Raw genomic sequence first — 19,462 nt, 5'->3', positions numbered from 1 at the left:
GTGCAGTTCACATGGCGGTAAGCACATCTCACTAGGAGAAAACTAGTTTCAAACAACAAAACCAGACAAAGTTGTCAAACATAACTAGCCTGTCTGAGCCCATTGCTGGTGGCTAGAAGCAACATATTTTGTGACTCCAACTGACTGAGTCCTACATAAGCCTTTCCATTGTGCTTTGATGCTGGTTTAACATCAGAGATAAAACATTCATATTTAATACATTTTTTTAAAATGTATCGTTTTTTTGATGCCAGAATTTAAGCAGGCTGAGAGGAACATCTGAGATCCAGCTCCTTCACTACTGCAGTCAAATGTGTGTAATCTTTTAACAAGATGTGTCATTTTTAGCTCGTATTAAGCTCCAAAATGCCAATTATAGTTAAAGATATATTTTGTAAGAACTATTTCACAGCTGGTAGTGGGTGAGAATTGCTTGGGTCTAACAGTTATCCCACCATAAAAAATAATTTAACCTTCCTTCATCTCCTTGGCTGTTCGCCACACTTATTATGTAGATTGGATGAACTCATCGTTACTAGCCACACAAGATACTAAAGCCGAAACGTTCTGAAATGAAGAAGGGAAAATGTTTAAAACAGCAATAACTTTTGATTTGGATGACTTCTTGAAATGTTCTGTCACCTTTACTCCTTACCCTTAATGCATGAATTGCCCAGGTAAAGCCATTTGGTAAATAAATAATCATTCCCTAAAGCACTCCAATTTAAAATGCAACATGGAAGGTTTAGGACCATAATTTACAGTAATGGAATGTGAAAGCACAAATTAATTTGACGTATGTAAGAAACAACTAGTTTCAAGTGGCAATGACTTAACCTTTTATTTTTTGTCTTTGACGACTTGATCCCATGAATGTGCAATAAACAAAAATTCATGTGACAATATTATGGCTGCTAATCCTCTTGGCCTCTACTTAAGAATTGACTGTATTTTGAGTGAATGTAGACGCTATCATCCTGGGTGAGATTTTTCAAAGGCGCTCAAGTGACTTAGGAGCACAATGAGATTTGTGCTCCTAAATCACATGGGTAGTTTTGAAAATCCCACCCACAGATGGGCTTAAGGAGATAAATTCTCTCCAAAGAAGTTCAGCATTGTTCTTCTTCATCAGATAAGATGGTAGGTAGCACCAGGAGGAGAATATAGAACATCAGGTCTGATATGCAACTGTGTATGCAGCAAAGCTATCTACTGTTTGTGTATCTGAGGTCAGAACTAAGTCCATATTTTCTACACAACAAGCATACTTAATTCCCATTGATTTGGTGTTATGGGTGCTCGGCACCTTTGAAAATAAGGCACCATATCTCTCAATCTGGACTCTTAAAAACGGAAATGGCCAAAATTAGAGGCCACTTTCAGAAATTTTGACTTTGCTCAATATCACACACTGAGTGAATGGCAGATCCAGAAATAGAATCCAGTTCTCCTATGTCCCAGACAGGTAGCCTATCCCCTGGAATACATTGCCTTTCATAAGAAGAGATGCTTCTGCTTTATGGTACACTTCATGTTGTATGAGGGTAATTGTAAGTAGATGTTCCTGATTTTGTAAGATGTGTGATAATGATTGTTGCTGTTACTGTTATAATGATTGTAATGAATTATGTTTCTGTGGTGTTATCACATTAAAGCAGGTTCTTCACAGTTTTAATTACACATACAATAAAATCTTATATATTATATATTTCTACATTAATACATATATGTGTACACTACAGGACAAATCCTGTTTGGGCATGCACATGCCAGCTGACAATATGAAACATAACTGGGCGGGTGTTGGCAGGAACCTACCCTAGACATCTGCCAATAGAGTGGCAGCACAAAGCCCCATTCTCTGACACCTCCCCCCTACTTTTCTCCTTCCTAGCAAGGGACCATGATTTCTTTACCTCAATGGCCTTCTTAAGAACATAAGAATGGCCCTATTAGGTCAGACCAAAGGTCCATCTAGCCTAGTATCCTGTCTTCTGACAGTGGCCAATGCCAGGTGCCCCAGAGGAAATGAAGAGAACAGGTAATCATCAAGTGATCCATCCCCTGTTGCCCATTCCCAGCTTCTGGCAAACAGAGGTTAGGGACACCATCCCTGCCCACCTGGCTAATAGCCATTGCTGGACCTATCCTTGATGAACTTATCTAGTTCTTTTTTGAACCCTGTTATAATCTCGGCCTTCACAATATCCTCTGGCAAGGAGTTCTACAGGTTGACTGTGCGTTGTGTGAAAAAATACTTGCTTTTGTTCGTTTTAAACCTGCTGCCTATTAATTTCATTTGGTGGCCCCTAGTTCTTGTGTTCTGAGAAAGAGTAAATAACACTTCCTTATTTACTTTCTCCACACCAGTCATGATTTTATAGACCTCTATCATATCCCCCCTTAGTCTTCTCTTTTCCAAGCTGAAAAGTCCCAATCTTATTAATTTCTCCTCATACGACAGCTGTTCCAAATCCCTAATAATTTTTGTTGCCCTTTTCTGAACCTTTTCCAAGGCCAATATATCTTTTTTGAGATGGGGTGACCACATCTGCATGCAGTATTCAAGATGTGGGCGTATCATGGATTTATATAGAGGCAATATGATATTTTTTTGTCTTATTATCTATCCCTTTCTTAATGATTCTCAACATTCTGTTTGCTTTTTTGACTGCCGCTGCACATTGAGTGGATGTATTCAGAGAACTATCCACAATGACTCTAAGATCTCTGTCTTGAGAGGTAACAGCTAATTTAGACCTCATCATTTATATGTTTAGTTGGGATTATGTTTTCCAATGTGCATTATTTTGCATTTATCAACATTGAATTTCATCTGCCACTTTGTTGCCCAGTCACCCAGTTGTGAAAGATCCTTTTATAGCTCTTCACAGTCTGCCTGGGACTTAACTATCTTGAGTAGTTTTGTATCATCTGTACATTTTGCCACCTCACTGTTCACCCTTTTTTCCAGCTCATTTATGTTGAATAGGACTGGATCCAGTACAGACTCCTGGGGGACACCACTATTTACCTCTCTCCATCCTGCAAACTGACCATTTATTCCTACCCTTTGTTTCTTATCTTTTAACCAGTTACCAATCTATGAGAGGATCTTCCCTCTTATCCCAGGACTGCTTACTTTGCTTAAGAGCCTTTGGTGAGGGACCTTGTCAAAGGCTTTCTGAAAATCTAAATACACTATATCCACTGGATTTCCTTTGTCCACATGCTTGTTGACCCCCTCAAAGAATTCTAGTGGATTGGTGAGGCATGATTTCCCTTTACAAAAACCATGTTGACTATTCCCCAACAAATTATGTTCATCTATGTGTCTGACAATTTTGTTCTTTAATGTCAATCAGTTTGCCCGGTACTGAAGTCAGGCTTACCAGCTTGTAATTGCCAGGGTCACCTCTGGAGCCCTTGTTAAAAATTGGCGTCACATTAGCTATCCTCCAGGCATTTGGTACAGAAGCTGATTTACAGCCGACAGTTAGTAGTCCTGCAATTTCACATTTGAGTTCCTTCAGAACTCTTGGGTTAATACCATCTGGGCCTCGTGACTTATTACTGTTAGGTTTATCAATTTGTTCCATAACCTCCTCTAACGACACCTCAATCTGGGACAGTTCCTCAGATTTGTCAGCTATAAAAAATGGCTCAGGTTTGGGAATCTCCCTCACATCCTCAACCGTGAAGACCAATGCAAAGAATTAATTTAGTTTCTCTGCACTGGCCTTATCACCCTTGAGTGCTTCTTTAGCATCTTGATCGTCTAGTGGCCTCACTGGTTGTTTAGAAGGCTTCCTGCTTCTGATGTACTTAAAAAAATATTGCTATTACTTTTTGAGTCTTTGGCTAGCTGTTCTTCAAATTATTTTTTGGCCTTCCTAATTATGTTTTTACACTTCATTTGCCAGAGTTTATGCTCCATTCTATTTTCCGCATTAGGATTTAACTTTCACTTTTTAAAGGATGCCTTTTTGCCTCTCACTGCTTCTTTTACTTTATTGTTTAGCCACTGTGGCTCTTTTTTGTTCTCTTCCTATGTTTTTTAATTTGGGGTATACATTCAATTTGAGCCTCTATTATGGTGTCTTTAAAAAGTTTCCATGCAGCTTTCAGGGATTTTACTTTTGGTACTGTACCTTTTAATTTCTGTTTCACTAACCTCCTCATTTTTGTGTAGTTCCCCTTTCTGAAATGAAATGCTACAGTGTTGGGCCGTGATGGTGTTTTCCCTGTCACAAGGATGTTAAATTGAATTATATTATGGTTACTATTACCAAGCTATATTCAGTCCAGTTATATTCACCTCTTGGACCTGAAACTGTGCTCCACTTAGGACCAAATCAAGAATTGCCTCTCCTCTTGAGGGTTCCAGGACTAGCTGCTCCAAGAAGCAGTCATTTAAGGTGTCAAGAAACTTTATCTCAGCATCCCTTCCTGAGGTGACATGTACCCAGTCAATATGGGGATAGTTGAAATCCCCCATTATTATTGAGTTTTTTATTTTAATGGCCTCTCTAATCTTCCTGAGCATTTCACAGTCACTATCACCATCCTGGTCAGGTGATCTGTAATATATCCCTACTGCTATATTCTTATTATTCAAGCATAGAATTATTATCCATAGGGATTCTATGGTACAGTTTGGTTCATTTAAGATTTTTACTTCATTTGATTCTATGCTTTCTTTCACATATAGTGCGGCTTCCCCACCAGCATGACCTGTTCTGTCCTTCTGATATATTTTCTACCCTGGTATTACTGTGTCCCATTGATTATCCTCATTCCACCAAGCTTCTGTGATGCTTATTATATCAATATCCTCATTTAATACAAGGCACTCTAGTTCACCCATCTTACTATTTAGACTTTTAGCACTGGTATACAAGCACTTCAAAAACTTGTCACTTTTTAGCTGTCTGCCATTACATGATGTAATTGAATGGGACTTTTTTTCTTTTGACTGTTTCTCATCATATCCTACCTGTATTTTATCATCTTCCATCCTCTCCTCCTTATTTGGACATAGAAGGATGTAGAAGAAATAAATGGAGATTTCCTATCTCCTACATGCACACAACTTGACACATTAATTGGGAACCCAGCTATGTTTATGCGCTAGTATGTTACCCCTCTCCCTCCACCCTTTGCATAGTTACCCGCTCTGGAAATGTCCTCATACCCCACCAAATCCTAAAAAGCACTGAGTTCCCTGAACTACCGGCTTCCTCCATCTCTCTGACCCTCTCACTCACCCCAATGGGCTATGTATCTTTCTTCACACAGGGCCTAGCCTGCACCTGGATGTTGTTTGCCCTTATGCTGATTCGCCCAGAAACTTCATATGATGAAACCCAGAAGGGAGCAATGAAGCATAATTCAGAGGTCAGGGACATGGTCTCTGTGTTAGTCCACAGGTACTCCCTGACCCACCAATGGCTGCAAGGTGCAATCCTCTGAAACAACTTATTCCTACCCGAACTGCAAGCTGCAGCCCTGGAGCTGAACTTTCTCAAAAGCTGAGGGGAGGGACACTGCGGGTTTTTGGTTGTCCCATTAGAGGGACAGGGACAGATCTAAGTCTGCATCCAGATCTGAACTTTCCCAAAACTTTGGGATGGTGGTTCAGCCATTCCTCTGTGTGTAGGGAGAAGGCTTTTCAAAGCCAGGATGTGAGCACACATGAACGCCGCATTTGGCATGTGGTTGTGGCGCCAGCATGCCAATACTTGACCCTGTATGCTTATACTTCTATTAAAGCTAGTTAAACAGTAGAACAGGTTATTCATTTAGGGTATTATCTGATGCATTTTTGCGGCTGTTCATCAAATAACATTCTCACTAAAGAGAACTTAAGCTACAGAGTTGGTCAAATTCTGCAAAGATATACACCTCTATCCCGATATAACGCTGTCCTCGGGAGCCAAAAAATCTCACTGCATTATAGGTGAAACCGGGTTATATCAAACTTGCTTTGATCCCCTGGACTGCGCAGCCCTGCCCCCCCGAAGCGCTGCTTTACCACATTATATCCGAATTCATGTTATATCACGTCATGTTATATCGGGGTAGAGATGTATTTGGTGACAGTATTATCTGATGAAAAATGGTGACATTCATAACATAATTTATTTGCCAAGTAGTAGTCAGCAAATTCTAGTTTCTTTAGCCAGCACTACTTCTTATGTTATATAAAATATATTTTATTTTTATTATTAATAACAATAATTTACATTTCAGTAGCATTTAGAGGTCAACCAGGGTCAGGATCTCAGTGTGCTATGTGCTATACAAACATATAAGTATGGTATATGCTGTATACTGTTAACACTTACCCATATACACACACATAGACAATATTTAAGTCCAGACTATGATACACTTACTCATTCTGATTATACCTTGAGTAGTTCAGCTACTATTTAGTGTGAGTAAGAGGATAACATTCTCTTCCCCCAAAAAAAAAAAAAAAAAAGCAAAATACACTTTTATTTTGGATCCCTATTTGTCATGTGTTCCTTATGTAGCTAGTTGTCATCCTCTTGGTATATTGTTTAGCAACTGTACAGAATATATTTGTTTTTTTGTGTGATCTTTTAGAACATAGCAGTGAATCCCGGTTCAATCGAGAGAGTTACTAATGGAGATGGCACTCCAGGAGATGAAGCAACAGCCAACAAGGAAGAAGAAGGCAAAGGGGGATTTGTGAAGTTTGGATGGGTGAAAGGTGTGCTGGTGAGAGAAACCTAAACCTTCCTACCAGAAAATTATCTGTATCTTACAAAAATTAATATATCAGCAATTATCAATTACCTTAAAAAGGGGGGAGGGGTTGTTTGCTGCTTTTAAAAAGCCTATTCGTTTTCTGCAATGCACCTTAGCAAGTTTCAGAATACTGTTTGTAATTTTATAGTGATGCAAGATTATTTGTTTAAAACTTAGGTGAGATGCATGTTGAATATCTGGGGTGTGATGCTTTTCATTCGACTGTCCTGGATTGTAGGTCAAGCTGGAATTGGTATGTATTTTTTCAACAGCATAAAGAATAAAGGGTAGAAACTACACATGATTACAATTAATATTTAATCTGAAATGTGAGTTTGCATGTTGCACTAACTTTGGTCTTCCAAGTGTTTGCTTGCTAGGGTATAAGAGTTACTGGAATTTTCCAGACTCCCAGCCAAATTACTGCTTAGAGGGATGTGGTGTCAACTATATACACAAACATATAACAACCCCCATCTTTGGTGAAATTTGTATTTAGAACCAGTAACAGCTCTCAACTTCATGACTGAAGCCAAGTTATAATATGTATACTCATACACAGTTGACCTTTCTACTTCACACTTTGCTAATCCATGAACCCAAACTGTCATTCACACACTATTTTTAACTACAATACAGAACCAGATACTAGTGGCACCAGGAAATATTTTAATAAAACTCAACTAAGCTTTTCAGATAAATTAACAAAGTACATTTTGTGGTGCAGGACCGTTTCTTTTTCATTGTGTCTGCATCCTATCCAACTCCCACTGAATTTAATGTAATGACTCACCAACTTCAGTGGGAGTTGGACCCTGAGGGCTCAGTCATGCATGGTAATGAGTGCTCTAACCCCCACTGAAGTCAATGGGAGATGAGTGTGCTCATCTCACCAACTCACAGAGTTTTCAGCATCTTGCAGTATCAGGCTTTTATTCAGGAATGTAAAATCATAGCATCACAGAGTTTAAGGCCGGAAGGCATCATCAGATCATTTAGTCTGATCTCCTGTACATTGCAGGCCACCAACACCACCCAGCAACAGCACACTAAACCCAACAACTGAACAACCAAAATGAGACCAAAGTATCACAGCTCACGGGAGACTAGATTATTATGTGCACAGACAAGAGAATAGCAGGGACCCAGGTGCACCAGTGCCTGAGGCCCCTGCAATGCCAGGGAAATGGTTGAGATACACCCAGATAATCCTGGCAAGTGACCTACACCCACACGCTGCAGAGAAAGGCCAATTTCTTCCCAACTCCACATATGGCAATCGTTAGACCCTGAGCATGTGAACAAGAACCAGCCGGCCAAGCGCCTGATAGAGAGAGAAGGCTTGATGCCACCTCAGAGACCAGACCCACATCATCCTATGTCTCATCTCCAGCCATGGCCATCCCTGATGCTTCAGAGAAAGGAGTTAAAAAAAGCCCTCCCAGAATATATTGGGGTTGGAGAGGAAATCCCTTCCTGACCCCTGCCGGCAGCCAGCTGGCACCCTGAAGAAAGACCTTTCGGAACATAAGACATAAACAGAAGTGAGCCCCAGGGTTGTTGAGCCCTGCCCCCCACCATCATAAGCAGCCCTGTCATACAACTGCACTCACATTTGTCCAACTCTCTCAAACTCATTAAGTTGTTTGCCCCCCACAGCTCCTATTGGGAGGCTGTACCAGAACACCATCCCCCTTCCTCTAATTTGCAGCCTGCGCTGGCTCATAGCCAATTTATATCCATACGTTCTTGTGCCTTTTTAGCTTAAACAAGTCTTCACCCTCCCTGGTATTTACTTCCTAATGTATTTATAGAGAACAATCATAATCTCCTCTCAGCCTTCTCTTTGCTAGGCTAACCAAGCCAAGCACTTCCAGTCTCCTCTCAAAAGACAGGCCCTCCATTCCCGATTGTCCTAGTAGCTCTCCTCTGTTCCTGTTCCAGTTTAAATTAATCTTTCCTGAACATGGGTGACCAGAACTGTACATAAGTCCTGATGTGGAATATTACCAGTGCCTTGTACAATGGCATTAATACTTCTCTAGCTCTATTGGAAATGCTTCTCCTAATACACCCTAGGATTGCATTTGCCTTTTTCATAGCCACATCACACTGGTGGCTCATAATCATCCTGTGCATCAATCCACACAGCCAAGTCTCTCGCCTCCTCTGTCACTTTCAGTGTCTGGTGCAGATCATGCACAGATTTACTTGATATAAGTAAGCTCTTCAGGACAGGTCTCTCTTTTTGTTCTGTGTTTGTACAGTGCTTAGAACAATGGGACCTTGACCGAGGCCAATAGGCACTAATAGAATACAAATAATGACAGCTGTAATCTGCAGTCTCCAAAATATCAATAGCAGGTATTTTCAATTGTTGTTTTACTGGTTTTCTCTCAATATAAATTGGTATTAGAGAGGAACTTGAACCAAAACTTTGGATCGGAGATCTGACCATGCCTGATCTCGGAGGTGATTCAGAATTCAAACGTGGATGGATCTCTGGGCTGAAACAGAACCTCAGCTCCACGCACCCTCTCAAGACTTTTCAAGGGCTGAAATCTCATCTCAGGCAAAACTCCCATTGGCATCACGGAAGTTTTGCTTGAGTGAGGATTGCTAGATTGAGCCCTGAATTTGCAATTAGGAAAACTCTGTGTAACAGGTCTTCTGAAAAAAGAACATAAACATACTCAGACATAAGGTTGAAAAGGCAAGAAAGTTCCTGAAAGAAAATGGAAGAACTCTGCATATTTTTACAGTGTTCCATATCTGGCTCCAGTACTGTGCCTGGCCCTGACAAAAGGGTGCTTGCTGATTTTATGATGCATACCAAATGAGGGTTTGCAGCCACAGGGTACACATAAGTGTATGCCTTGCCATGAAAACTCTGCATCTTAACATTGCCAAGACTTTGCTCCAGGGTTTCATGCAAAATTAGTTTTTTAAGGGCAGTTTAGTAACTTATTGAGATCATCAAGAAGCATTACTTTGTTTTGAGGTGTGAGAATAGCCATAGGCAAGAGTAATTCATTTTAATGCAATTTACTTAACATCCATATGTCTGGGTTTCAATATAAACTTTAATCAGATCTTATCATTACTTTGCACAACAGCAGTTACAATGGCCCTGGTTTCACATTTAATTTTACAGTTGTAACTCACTAATAATCAAACCCTCCCTTCTTACTGTTTATTGGTTTGTTGTTGTTTTATTTAAATTACATCTTGTACGTAAAGCAGGTCAGTTTCATTTTTAAAATGGGACACTGAATTCTGTTTGAATAATCTCCCAATGCATTTTCTGAATATCCTATAAGCAATGAGCATTATGTCCCAAGACAAGTTATTTAAGGAGAGTAGAGATGAAGCTCATCACCACCATGGCTTGGAGATTTCACTGGGCACTGCTGCTAACATGGAAGTTAAATGAGTCAGTGAAGCTACCATCTGGGCCCCATTTATATCCCAATCATTAGAAGGGAGTAGAGAGCAAACCCTTTTCTTGCTAAGTTGTCTTGGGTACAAGCTGTTAAAGAGGAAAAAACAGGTGGAGACAAGGTTCTCTAATCATAAGAATTTATCAACTATGAAAAGAGTAGTTAAATCTGCTACTGAGAGGGTTACATTTCCAAAACCATCCTGTTAATTTGCACCTGCCATTTTGCAGCTCCCCCAAACCTTGTAGTTAGGCAGAGGTGAGAAGAGGGGCCAAGTTTAGGCCATTAGAAAATATTGCCCCAAATCTTACCATATAATAATGAAATGAATAATATTCGTAGTGTTTTGTTTTGCCTAGTTCATTTATCTCTTGCATTGTGCCTGTTGAATATTTCCTTTTTTTCTCGATTGGTAACAAATTCTGTCCAAACAGACACATCAATTGTCTAATGAGCAAAATATATAGCCCTGTTTAGCACATTTGTTTTGATAAAATATGTTATCAAAATGTAATTGAAAAGCCCTGGAAGGTACTTTATACCAATTACAGGGAAACATTCAATCTATTTTGAGAGTGATGTCTCTGAATTATTCAATTTAATGAGTTAACAGTTTATTAAAAAGTCAGATCGTGGCCTGCCATTCACCAGGGTGAAAAACACCCATTGGATTCAGTGGGACTTTTGTGTGCAGACTATGATAGGATATGGCCCAAGGAACTGACTTTGTATACAGAAGTGTATACCAAATAGGTGCATCCTAGGTTAAAATTAAAGCTCACACGTCAATAGTGTAAATGTGATTTATCATTTAAAATATCTAACTTCATGCTATATATCACTTATATCTCCTGCACGATGTTGCTCTGCCTTAGTGTGCTGTGATAACATGGCTATCATTTTAGAAACAAAGAACATTTGTTTGGGGATTAGATACCTATAATAATCCCATATGAAATGAAGTCAGCTATCTGATCTGAAATGAAGCCAGCAGGTAGAACTAGGGCACATAAGTCCATACATTGTAGTACCGCTAACGGTTTGCTACCCTGTTTCCCCGAAAATAAGACATCCTCCGAAAATAAGGCCTACTTACAGTTTTGCCTCTCGTTGTAATATAAGGCATCCCCCCGATAATAAGACCCCCCCGATAATAAGACCTCCCCGATAATAAGGCAAAAAAATGTGTACCGTATTCTTCTTCATTGAAAAATAAGACATCCCCTGAAAATAAGACCTAGCGCATCTTTGGGAGCAAAAATTAATATAAGACACTGTCTTATTTTCGGGGAAACAGGGTAGTTACAGTATCCATGTTTCAGTTCTGACAAACCATGGCCAATATTTACTGCTACAGGCTAAGTTTATGCTTCCATTTTAAAATGAAAATGCACATACCTAATGGGAGCAATAGAGTTACTTAGCAGGAAATGCTGAAGTAGGGAAGCGTGAAGAAGTTCAGATACAATTAAGATTTCACACAGAGAAATTAGATGAAAACAGAAATACTCTTGCTGGAAGGTTGCAACTACCTCATTTCTTAAAATTCAGAATGATAACACACAAGAACCCAAGAAAGAGAGAAAATAGGCTGCTCCCTAAGGTAGCCAGGCACAGCTCACCCCACATGGCTTTAAGCTTGTTCCTTCCAGCCTGGCTGTCCACTACTGACTCAGATAATCCAGATCACATGGCTTCCTTCAGAGTCTCCAAGCAGGAGCAGGGAATCCCTGACACTTAAAGTGAAAGTTTGTCATTTTTAATCAGTTTCCAATACGCCACAGGAAGTAAAAGCAACAAAATAAGAGAAAAGCTGTTATAATATTTCTTGCTTGACTAGAAGCAGGAAAGTAGTTTGGAAGGAAAACCTCAGAAGAAGCCCTATTCTCATGAGCTTTCTAGTCCAGTTTTGCAGAGTTAAGAGAACTGCGCTGTATGGATAAGGTCCAGTAAAACATGCAAACTATCTGAACTGTAAAGAACCTCGGAACCTTTCAAGGTTCACCTTTTAGTAAAATAAACCTCCAGGTATTTGATTAGTTACATGTAATTCCGCAGTATGTTGAATTTTAGTTAAACAAATGGATCTCAAAGTTTACCTTTTCTGGTCCTCTTGTTAAAATGAAGATTCTCTCAGAGCCACATCCCCTCCTAATCCCAACCCAACCCTTCCCAAAGGCTTCAGTCCCAGACAGGGAGCCTGTAACCTGAGCCCCGCTGCCCAGGGCTGAAGTCCTCTGGCTTTGGTCTCGGGAGGTGGGGCTCGGGCTTCAGCCCCGGGCCCCAGCAAGTCTAAGCCAGCCTTGGCGACCCCATTAAAATGGGTCTGTGACCCACTTTGGGGTCCCAACCCACAGTTTGAGAACCGTGGATCAAGGCTAAATGTATAGCAAACACCTGACAAAGCTGCATATTTTTGTACTAATGTTATGACCAATCACTTGGTGATGGGTGCAGTATGAGAACCAAAGCAGAATAAAATGGAAACCAAATTATAACTTTTTTTTGTTTTTCCCTATACGAGAACTTGTTCAAGATCCATGTTTTAACCCCATGACTGAAATATGGCTCTCTAAAATGCTTATAGCATGTTTACTCCAACCATCTACACAAGAAAAAAAGACATTATAACATTGCTTGGTTGCTTAATTTTTGTAGTAACAAGGGGGTGGATCAAAGAAAGACATGAGGCACCCATGCAGAGAATTGCTTTTTTATTATTATTTTTATTAGTTTCAAGAAAGTCTCTGGAGATCATAAGAGAGTCCATGACTGGGCTACTTCTGTCAGAAAACATCACTGCTTGAAGACTGATGGATGCTTTGCTATTGTGATAGAAGTAGCTACATGGACCTGCTGGAATTGCTCCAAAGACCATGAGTGGTCTACAAACTATCATTTCAGTTCAGAGCTCTGATTCTAGTTTGAAAGTTTAATTTAAACGATTTTGAGGAATATGGATCACAAATAAAATATTTTATCTTTTCATTACTGACAGGTCTTGGAGTTGTCATAATTCTTCTTGCCACCACAGTAACCTCAATTACTGGGTTGTCAACTTCTGCAATAGCAACTAATGGGTTTGTCCGTGGAGGTAAAATCTTTAGGGTTTCTTATGTTCTCAAGACTCAAAAAGGTTTAATTATATTCTTATGAGAGAAACCAGAGGTCGTATTCCCTAAAATACCACCACCACTAAGGATAAACCAAACTGGACACCTAGAACCCAGATGAATCAGCAGGTAATACATCTACCCAACACTATCCACAATTTTAGAATGTTTGAGTTGTCATTTTAATAAATCGCAGTTTCACTTCAGTTTGTAAAGTACGTTTCAGATGTTCCTGTCTGAGACTGGAGGAGGAATGGATTCCACTTTGTCCTGGAGTTCTTTTGTTCTTACTCTTTTAATAGATCATTCTTATTCAGAGCATTTCAGGTTGCATTTCCTTGGAGAGAGTGAATATTATGAACCTCATTCCTTTAGCTTAAAGGCTGATGCAGATTGATGGATACATTAATTTTTATCACTTCCTGTACATTTCCTTATAAAATCCTTTTACATTTCAGGTGCTTCTTGGAACATAAGTGATTACTCTTGGTGCAATACCAAAGTCTAGTACATTTCAGGTACTTCATGAAACTTGTATCTAAAAGTTTAGTGCATTTCAGGGTCTTGAAGGTACACCGGGTGTTTCCCCCACAGTGGATGATGGTGATTTCTAACTACAGGATTCAAGTGCTGAGCAGGTATTTAGGTTGAATATATTCTTTTTGGGATTTTTCAGGTCTTGGAATCATGGCTATTATGCTGAGTGTGGTAGTAACAACATTAACAGGTATCTCAATGTCTGCCATTTGCACTAATGGAGTAGTAAGAGGAGGTACGTAAATATAACTATATGGAAAATATGGAAATCTGCAGGGATGATTTAGAATAAAATGGAGAGATTGTAATGGTGTTAGCTCAGTACAGTAAAGCAAAGAGAAATCAAAATATAAAAGTTTTGGGTGATCTCTTTTACTGAGATAACTCCAAATAACAACATGTCTCTTCAGGAGATTTTAAAACATTCTGACATTAAACACTATGGTTCATTATGATAGAAGGAACTATTTAATTGATTGACTAAGGTTCCACCTATGTAGAAATGCAAAAACTTTAAAGACTTTATGGCTTAACTCTGTGGACTATTTAAGGAGTGTATTGTGCATGTTTGTATCTTGGCGAATGAATTTTTACACTGACAACGGGAGGACCCAGGTAAGGAAAAATCCTTTCAGCGGTGTGTTTTAATTATATACCATTAGTGGCTGGTTTAATTAATTAATGGAGATATCCTATCTCCTAGAACTGGAAGGAACCTTGAAAGGTCATCAAGTCCAGCTCCCTGCCTTCACTAGCAGGACCAAGTACTGATTTTGCCCCAGATCCCTAAGTGGCCCCCTCAAGTTATATACCAAATAATACATGCTAAAAAGATACTAATGATTCCAATAGCTAATCATTTTCAATACTTAATATTTGAAATTCTACAGTAAGTTCCAAAAGCTGAATTTTTGCAAACATTTTTCTGGGCCCATCCACATGCAAATTTGTTCCTTCTATTAATAGGGCAAATCCTCAAGCAAAAAACAAAACTCCTAGTGGTATGGCTCACATGAGTAAGGTAAGCAAGATCTGGCAATAGCTGAATTATGTTAAAGCAACAGTCTCTTCTGTTGGCAGGTGGTGCTTACTATCTTATCTCAAGAAGTTTAGGACCTGAATTTGGAGGATCAATCGGACTTATCTTTGCCTTTGCCAATGCTGTAGCAGTAGCCATGTATGTAGTTGGATTTGCTGAAACTGTTGTAGAGCTTCTTAAGGTAAATATGAAAGTATATTTATTGCATGTGGTTAAACCAGGGAATTCGGTCAACTTTTCTAACTGCTTCAGTCTTTGGCTGTTATTTAGATCTCTCTAAATGGACCACGAATCCTACTTAATAAGATTTTCCATCACTTCTAACTTATATCAGAAGCGTTTTTTACAGTCCTACAAGAGCTCCAAAATCACTAAAGGGAATAGGTCCCTAATTAGTCAACCAGTAGTCTCAACTACTAAGGTCAAACTAGCACAGGAAATCATTAACCCCTGAAACTGTTTAAGCTAATGTACTCATTCCATTCTATTTTACCTGGTTGTCTGATCTATCCAGCTGATCATATACACTGTGTTCTTACCCTTTCCAGAGCAGTGGTGCATTGATGGTGGATGAATTCAATGACATCAGAATAATAGGCTCCATTACTGTAGTTGTTCTTTTAGGCATTTCTATGGCTGGTATGGAATGGGAAGCAAAGGTAAGCTTCAAAAGTTATGTATAAATAAATATTATTACACTGCAGAACGTGTTATATAAGCATAAAACAGGGGTTTGGGGGTTGAGATCTATGTGGTTTGAGCATTGGCCTGCTAAACCCAGGGTTGTGAGTTCAATCCTTGAGGGGGCCATTTAGGGATCTGGGGTAAAGATCTGTCTGGGGATTGGTCCTGCTTTGATGACCTCCTGAGGTCCCTTCCAACCCTGATATTCTATGATATGACAGGTGGGAATTTCAAAAGTACTCAACATTAGCTTCCCAGCTCCCTTTGAAGTCAATGAGAGTTAGCTATTGATGTCAGTGGAAGCAGAGTTAGGCCGCAGGCTCCCTCTTTTCCTCACACTGAAATTTGTGGGGAAAGAGGAGTTTTGTGTTCTGCAGGCATTTAATTTTATTTGTTTTTGTAATTTATGGCAGGATCATCTATAGCCTTAGGTAGATGCCCCTTTTATTTTTTTTTATAGCTCTATAGAAATAATAATAATAAAAATAATACACAGTCTAGCCGTGCTACTCTGTGTAGGATACTGGCCCCAAAGTGGGTTGTTATATTGCTCTCCATTCATTACCCTCTAAGGATTCATGCCTTCCTGTCTACTGTTCGAATGTTAAAAATCTCAGTCATGTTTATTAATGGGAAAACACCCATAAAATAAAGGAAATGTTACGGCTAAGAGACTGGAATGTACCTGTCAAAATCAGATCCAGAATAGCAACCTTATCTTTATGTTCTGCTCTGAGGGGAATTTAGAGCTACTTGTAAGAGTGGTCAATTAGACATATAATACCCATGATGTAACAATGCCCTGAAACTAAACAAACAATATAAAATGTTTTAATCTAAATATTTATCCATCAGCTGTTTCATTTTTCCTTTTCTTGTAAAGGAAGCAAACTACAATATAAAGCGGGAGTCATAACTTTCTATATTTCATATCCATTCCTTGTTACAAAATATTCGTTATTGTCATAGAGTTTAAGGCAGTTTGTCTGTTTAGTCATCTGGATTATTGAATCATCTGCCCAAGCAGTGGCTGAGTGTGTTCTAATATTGCAGAAATTTGAAATACATCATAAGTAATACATAAATACCACTACATACATAATTACCACCATATTCAAAACAAAAAAGAGTCCACTAGTAAAATGCTTTTGTCTCTACTAACAGGCTCAAGTAATTCTTCTGGTCATTCTTCTTATTGCCATTGCAAATTTCTTCATTGGGACAGTCATTCCGACCAGCAACGAAAAGAAGGCCAGAGGCTTTTTTAATTACCAAGGCAAGTGTTGCTATGACCAAATAATATAAAATAAATTAATATTTTCAGCCCAGTCCTGCAGCCTTTAGTTCTGCAAAATTCCCGTTGATAAATGCTATAAGATCAGGCTCTTTTATCCAAATATAAATGAGCCTGTAAACTAAGGGAACCCAGTTTTTTTTTTAAATATATTTCTGGGTGACTGGATTGAGTCCATTTTTATTTTTGAACCTGTGAATACCTCTGAAGGTGACACACTGGCAGTAGCGGTTTGAGCCATTTATATGTGGGCACACGGTTTTATCTATTTTAATCTGAACCTGGAACATGCCTGTTATTTCAATACTGAGCTGTAGTTCTGTGATCTGGAGAAAATGTGCACTGTGGCAAACTAGAGTGAGATGATCAAATTCACCTCACTTATGAGATAAAACAGATTGGACCCCAGTCTTCCAGAGGTGAAGGACTAGTTCATTTACCTACTTCATCATGTCACTTCAGAATCAAGTCTGGATGATATGTTTAATTTTCATTTGTATTTGCAGCCTCAATATTTGCAGAAAATTTTGGACCAGATTTCAGAGGTGAAGGATTTTTCTCGGTCTTTGCCATTTTTTTCCCAGCAGCTACTGGCATTCTCGCAGGGGCCAATATCTCAGGAGATCTGGAGGTATGGATTTATTTACTTCATAATACTGGTTAGGCTATAGAAGGGCAAGGATGAATAAGATACAAAATTATTAATCAACACTATATTCAGTTTCAACACACAAATAATTCCATGAGGCAAAATTTTCATTTTTAAATGTGTTTTATTATCTAAGCACATCAGTTCCCCTTTTCCTTTTAACGTAATACAGCTATGTATTAAAAATTACTTAATTTAAATTAGGTGTTTCAATAACCCAAAATAACATAACATTAACAGATCCATTATGGAAATTAGCTGTATAATTCCATTACAATTGCTTCGCGCTAATTCCCCTTATATCAGACTGAAAAGTATACCATAAAACTCAAGTTTACTCCCATAAAAACAAGGAAATGGAAAGCTCATGTGAAAAAAAAGAGCTTTTTGGTAAAACCAATAGGAGACCAGACCCTTAAGTGTTTCCTCTTTACCCTTGCAACCAATATAAATTATTTTCCGTCACTAACTTTTCAGTCACTACATTTTCAATTAAATGTTTCCAATATTTAAGCAAACTGGTAAGTCAAGGATTTGGTTTTAGCTTTAACTTGAGTGCCATCTAGTTTTTATGGCTTTATATTAGCTATTTACTGATACCTAATATTATAGCGGATTGAATCGTACTTGCGAAATACAAAAAATTGGGGCTTTTCTGGCTTTGTGAAGCACCTGATGAAACAGTCACAATACTTGTGAAGCTATTCAGTACTCAGTAATATTCAAAGAATATCAGAAATAAACCAACGGCCGTCTGTGGAGTATTTGTGAAGCATCGGTTGTTTGGATTTAGAATTTGAGTTATAAAAATGCTCTCCCAAATATTCTAGTGGGTGGGACACCCATAAATTAAATGTTAAATAAAGTTCTTGAGCCTTATCATGCAGTCTGGTTTTGTGGATGTATGACTGTTAAAGTGCTCAACTCCAGTCAAATTGATTTGATACGCAAGTATTTGCAAAACATCCACGAACTGTTCCAGTTCGATGTAAGGGCCAGTTGTGTCACCCTTACTCACACTGAGCAGTGTCGTAGACTCATCATCTTTAAGGCCTGAAGAGACCATCAAGATCATCTTGTCTGTCCTCTGGCACATTGAAGGCCACGGAAGCTCACCTGCCCACTCCTCCAATAGGCCCATACCCTCTGACTGAATTACTGACGGCCTCAAATCTTGAGCTAAAGATTTCAAGTTATAGCGAATCCACCATTTACTCTAGTTTAAACCAACAAATGACCTGTGCCCCATGCTTCAGAGGAAGGTGAACCTCCCCTCCAGACCAGGGTCTCTGCTCCAAAAGCTTGGGTTGCCTTTGTTTTACTGGGGCTGCTTTTGAAGCCAGATGCTACTCAATAGGAGTAAGCATGATAGCGTCCAGCCAATAGCATTTGTGATGGATTTCTTTTTTTACATGATTTTAGACTGGGAGCATTCTGTTGAGACTGAACCAGGCTCTTCTCATCCCAGCTGAGAGAATCCCCATTATTTCATCAAACCTAGTGTCCACAAGAAAAGCAGCTGCTTTGATTTAGGCCTTTGCCTGGCAGGCCACTGATGTGAAAGGAATCACACATATCTCGGTAGAGCTTCCACAGCAGCATCTCTTCCTTCCCAGACAATGTGGAGTTCTCTCCACAGATCTTGGGAACCACTCAGGAACTAGGACAGGGTGGGGAGTGAATTGATTGGTGGGACACAACATTCCCACTCCACATCAGCCCTACAGAAGCCCTGGCTGTATGGATGCTTCCATAGCCCCCATCCACATTGGGAATCCCCCACTGTCCATGCTTAGATGCATCAAGAGCGACCTAATGAAGTTAACGAGCCTAAAGAGAAACCTGAAATACAACATAAGCTATAGTTTAAAATTTAGAAGTAGACAAACTAAACTGCCTCTAAAGTTTGTAGCAAACCATTATAAGGTC

At 39.2% G+C, this 19,462-nt stretch overlaps 1 protein-coding gene across 9 annotated transcripts in view; it reads left to right on the top strand.

Annotated features, from left to right (window-relative positions):
* SLC12A1 (solute carrier family 12 member 1) overlaps positions 1-19,462 on the top strand; it is a 66,926-nt gene that overhangs the window by 7,946 nt on the left and 39,518 nt on the right. For 4 of the 9 annotated variants that reach the window (XM_065558168.1, XM_005304024.4, XM_065558169.1 and 1 more), the window contains exons 3-9: positions 6,613-6,747; positions 6,955-7,030; positions 14,007-14,102; positions 14,948-15,087; positions 15,455-15,565; positions 16,755-16,866; positions 17,391-17,515. In XM_065558168.1, the coding sequence (XP_065414240.1) occupies positions 6,613-6,747; positions 6,955-7,030; positions 14,007-14,102; positions 14,948-15,087; positions 15,455-15,565; positions 16,755-16,866; positions 17,391-17,515 (795 nt within the window). Of the gene's footprint in view, positions 1-6,612; positions 6,748-6,954; positions 7,031-13,215; positions 13,312-14,006; positions 14,103-14,947; positions 15,088-15,454; positions 15,566-16,754; positions 16,867-17,390; positions 17,516-19,462 lie in introns of all 9 variants that reach the window. The other 5 variants (XM_065558172.1, XM_005304023.4, XM_065558171.1 and 2 more) reach the window with 2 other exon arrangements.

Source organism: Chrysemys picta, chromosome 10 (genome assembly GCF_011386835.1).
Source record: "Chrysemys picta bellii isolate R12L10 chromosome 10, ASM1138683v2, whole genome shotgun sequence".
NCBI lineage: Eukaryota > Metazoa > Chordata > Testudines > Emydidae > Chrysemys > Chrysemys picta.
Note: the sequence above shows the minus strand (reverse complement) of the source record. Positions and strands in the feature narration are given on the sequence as shown.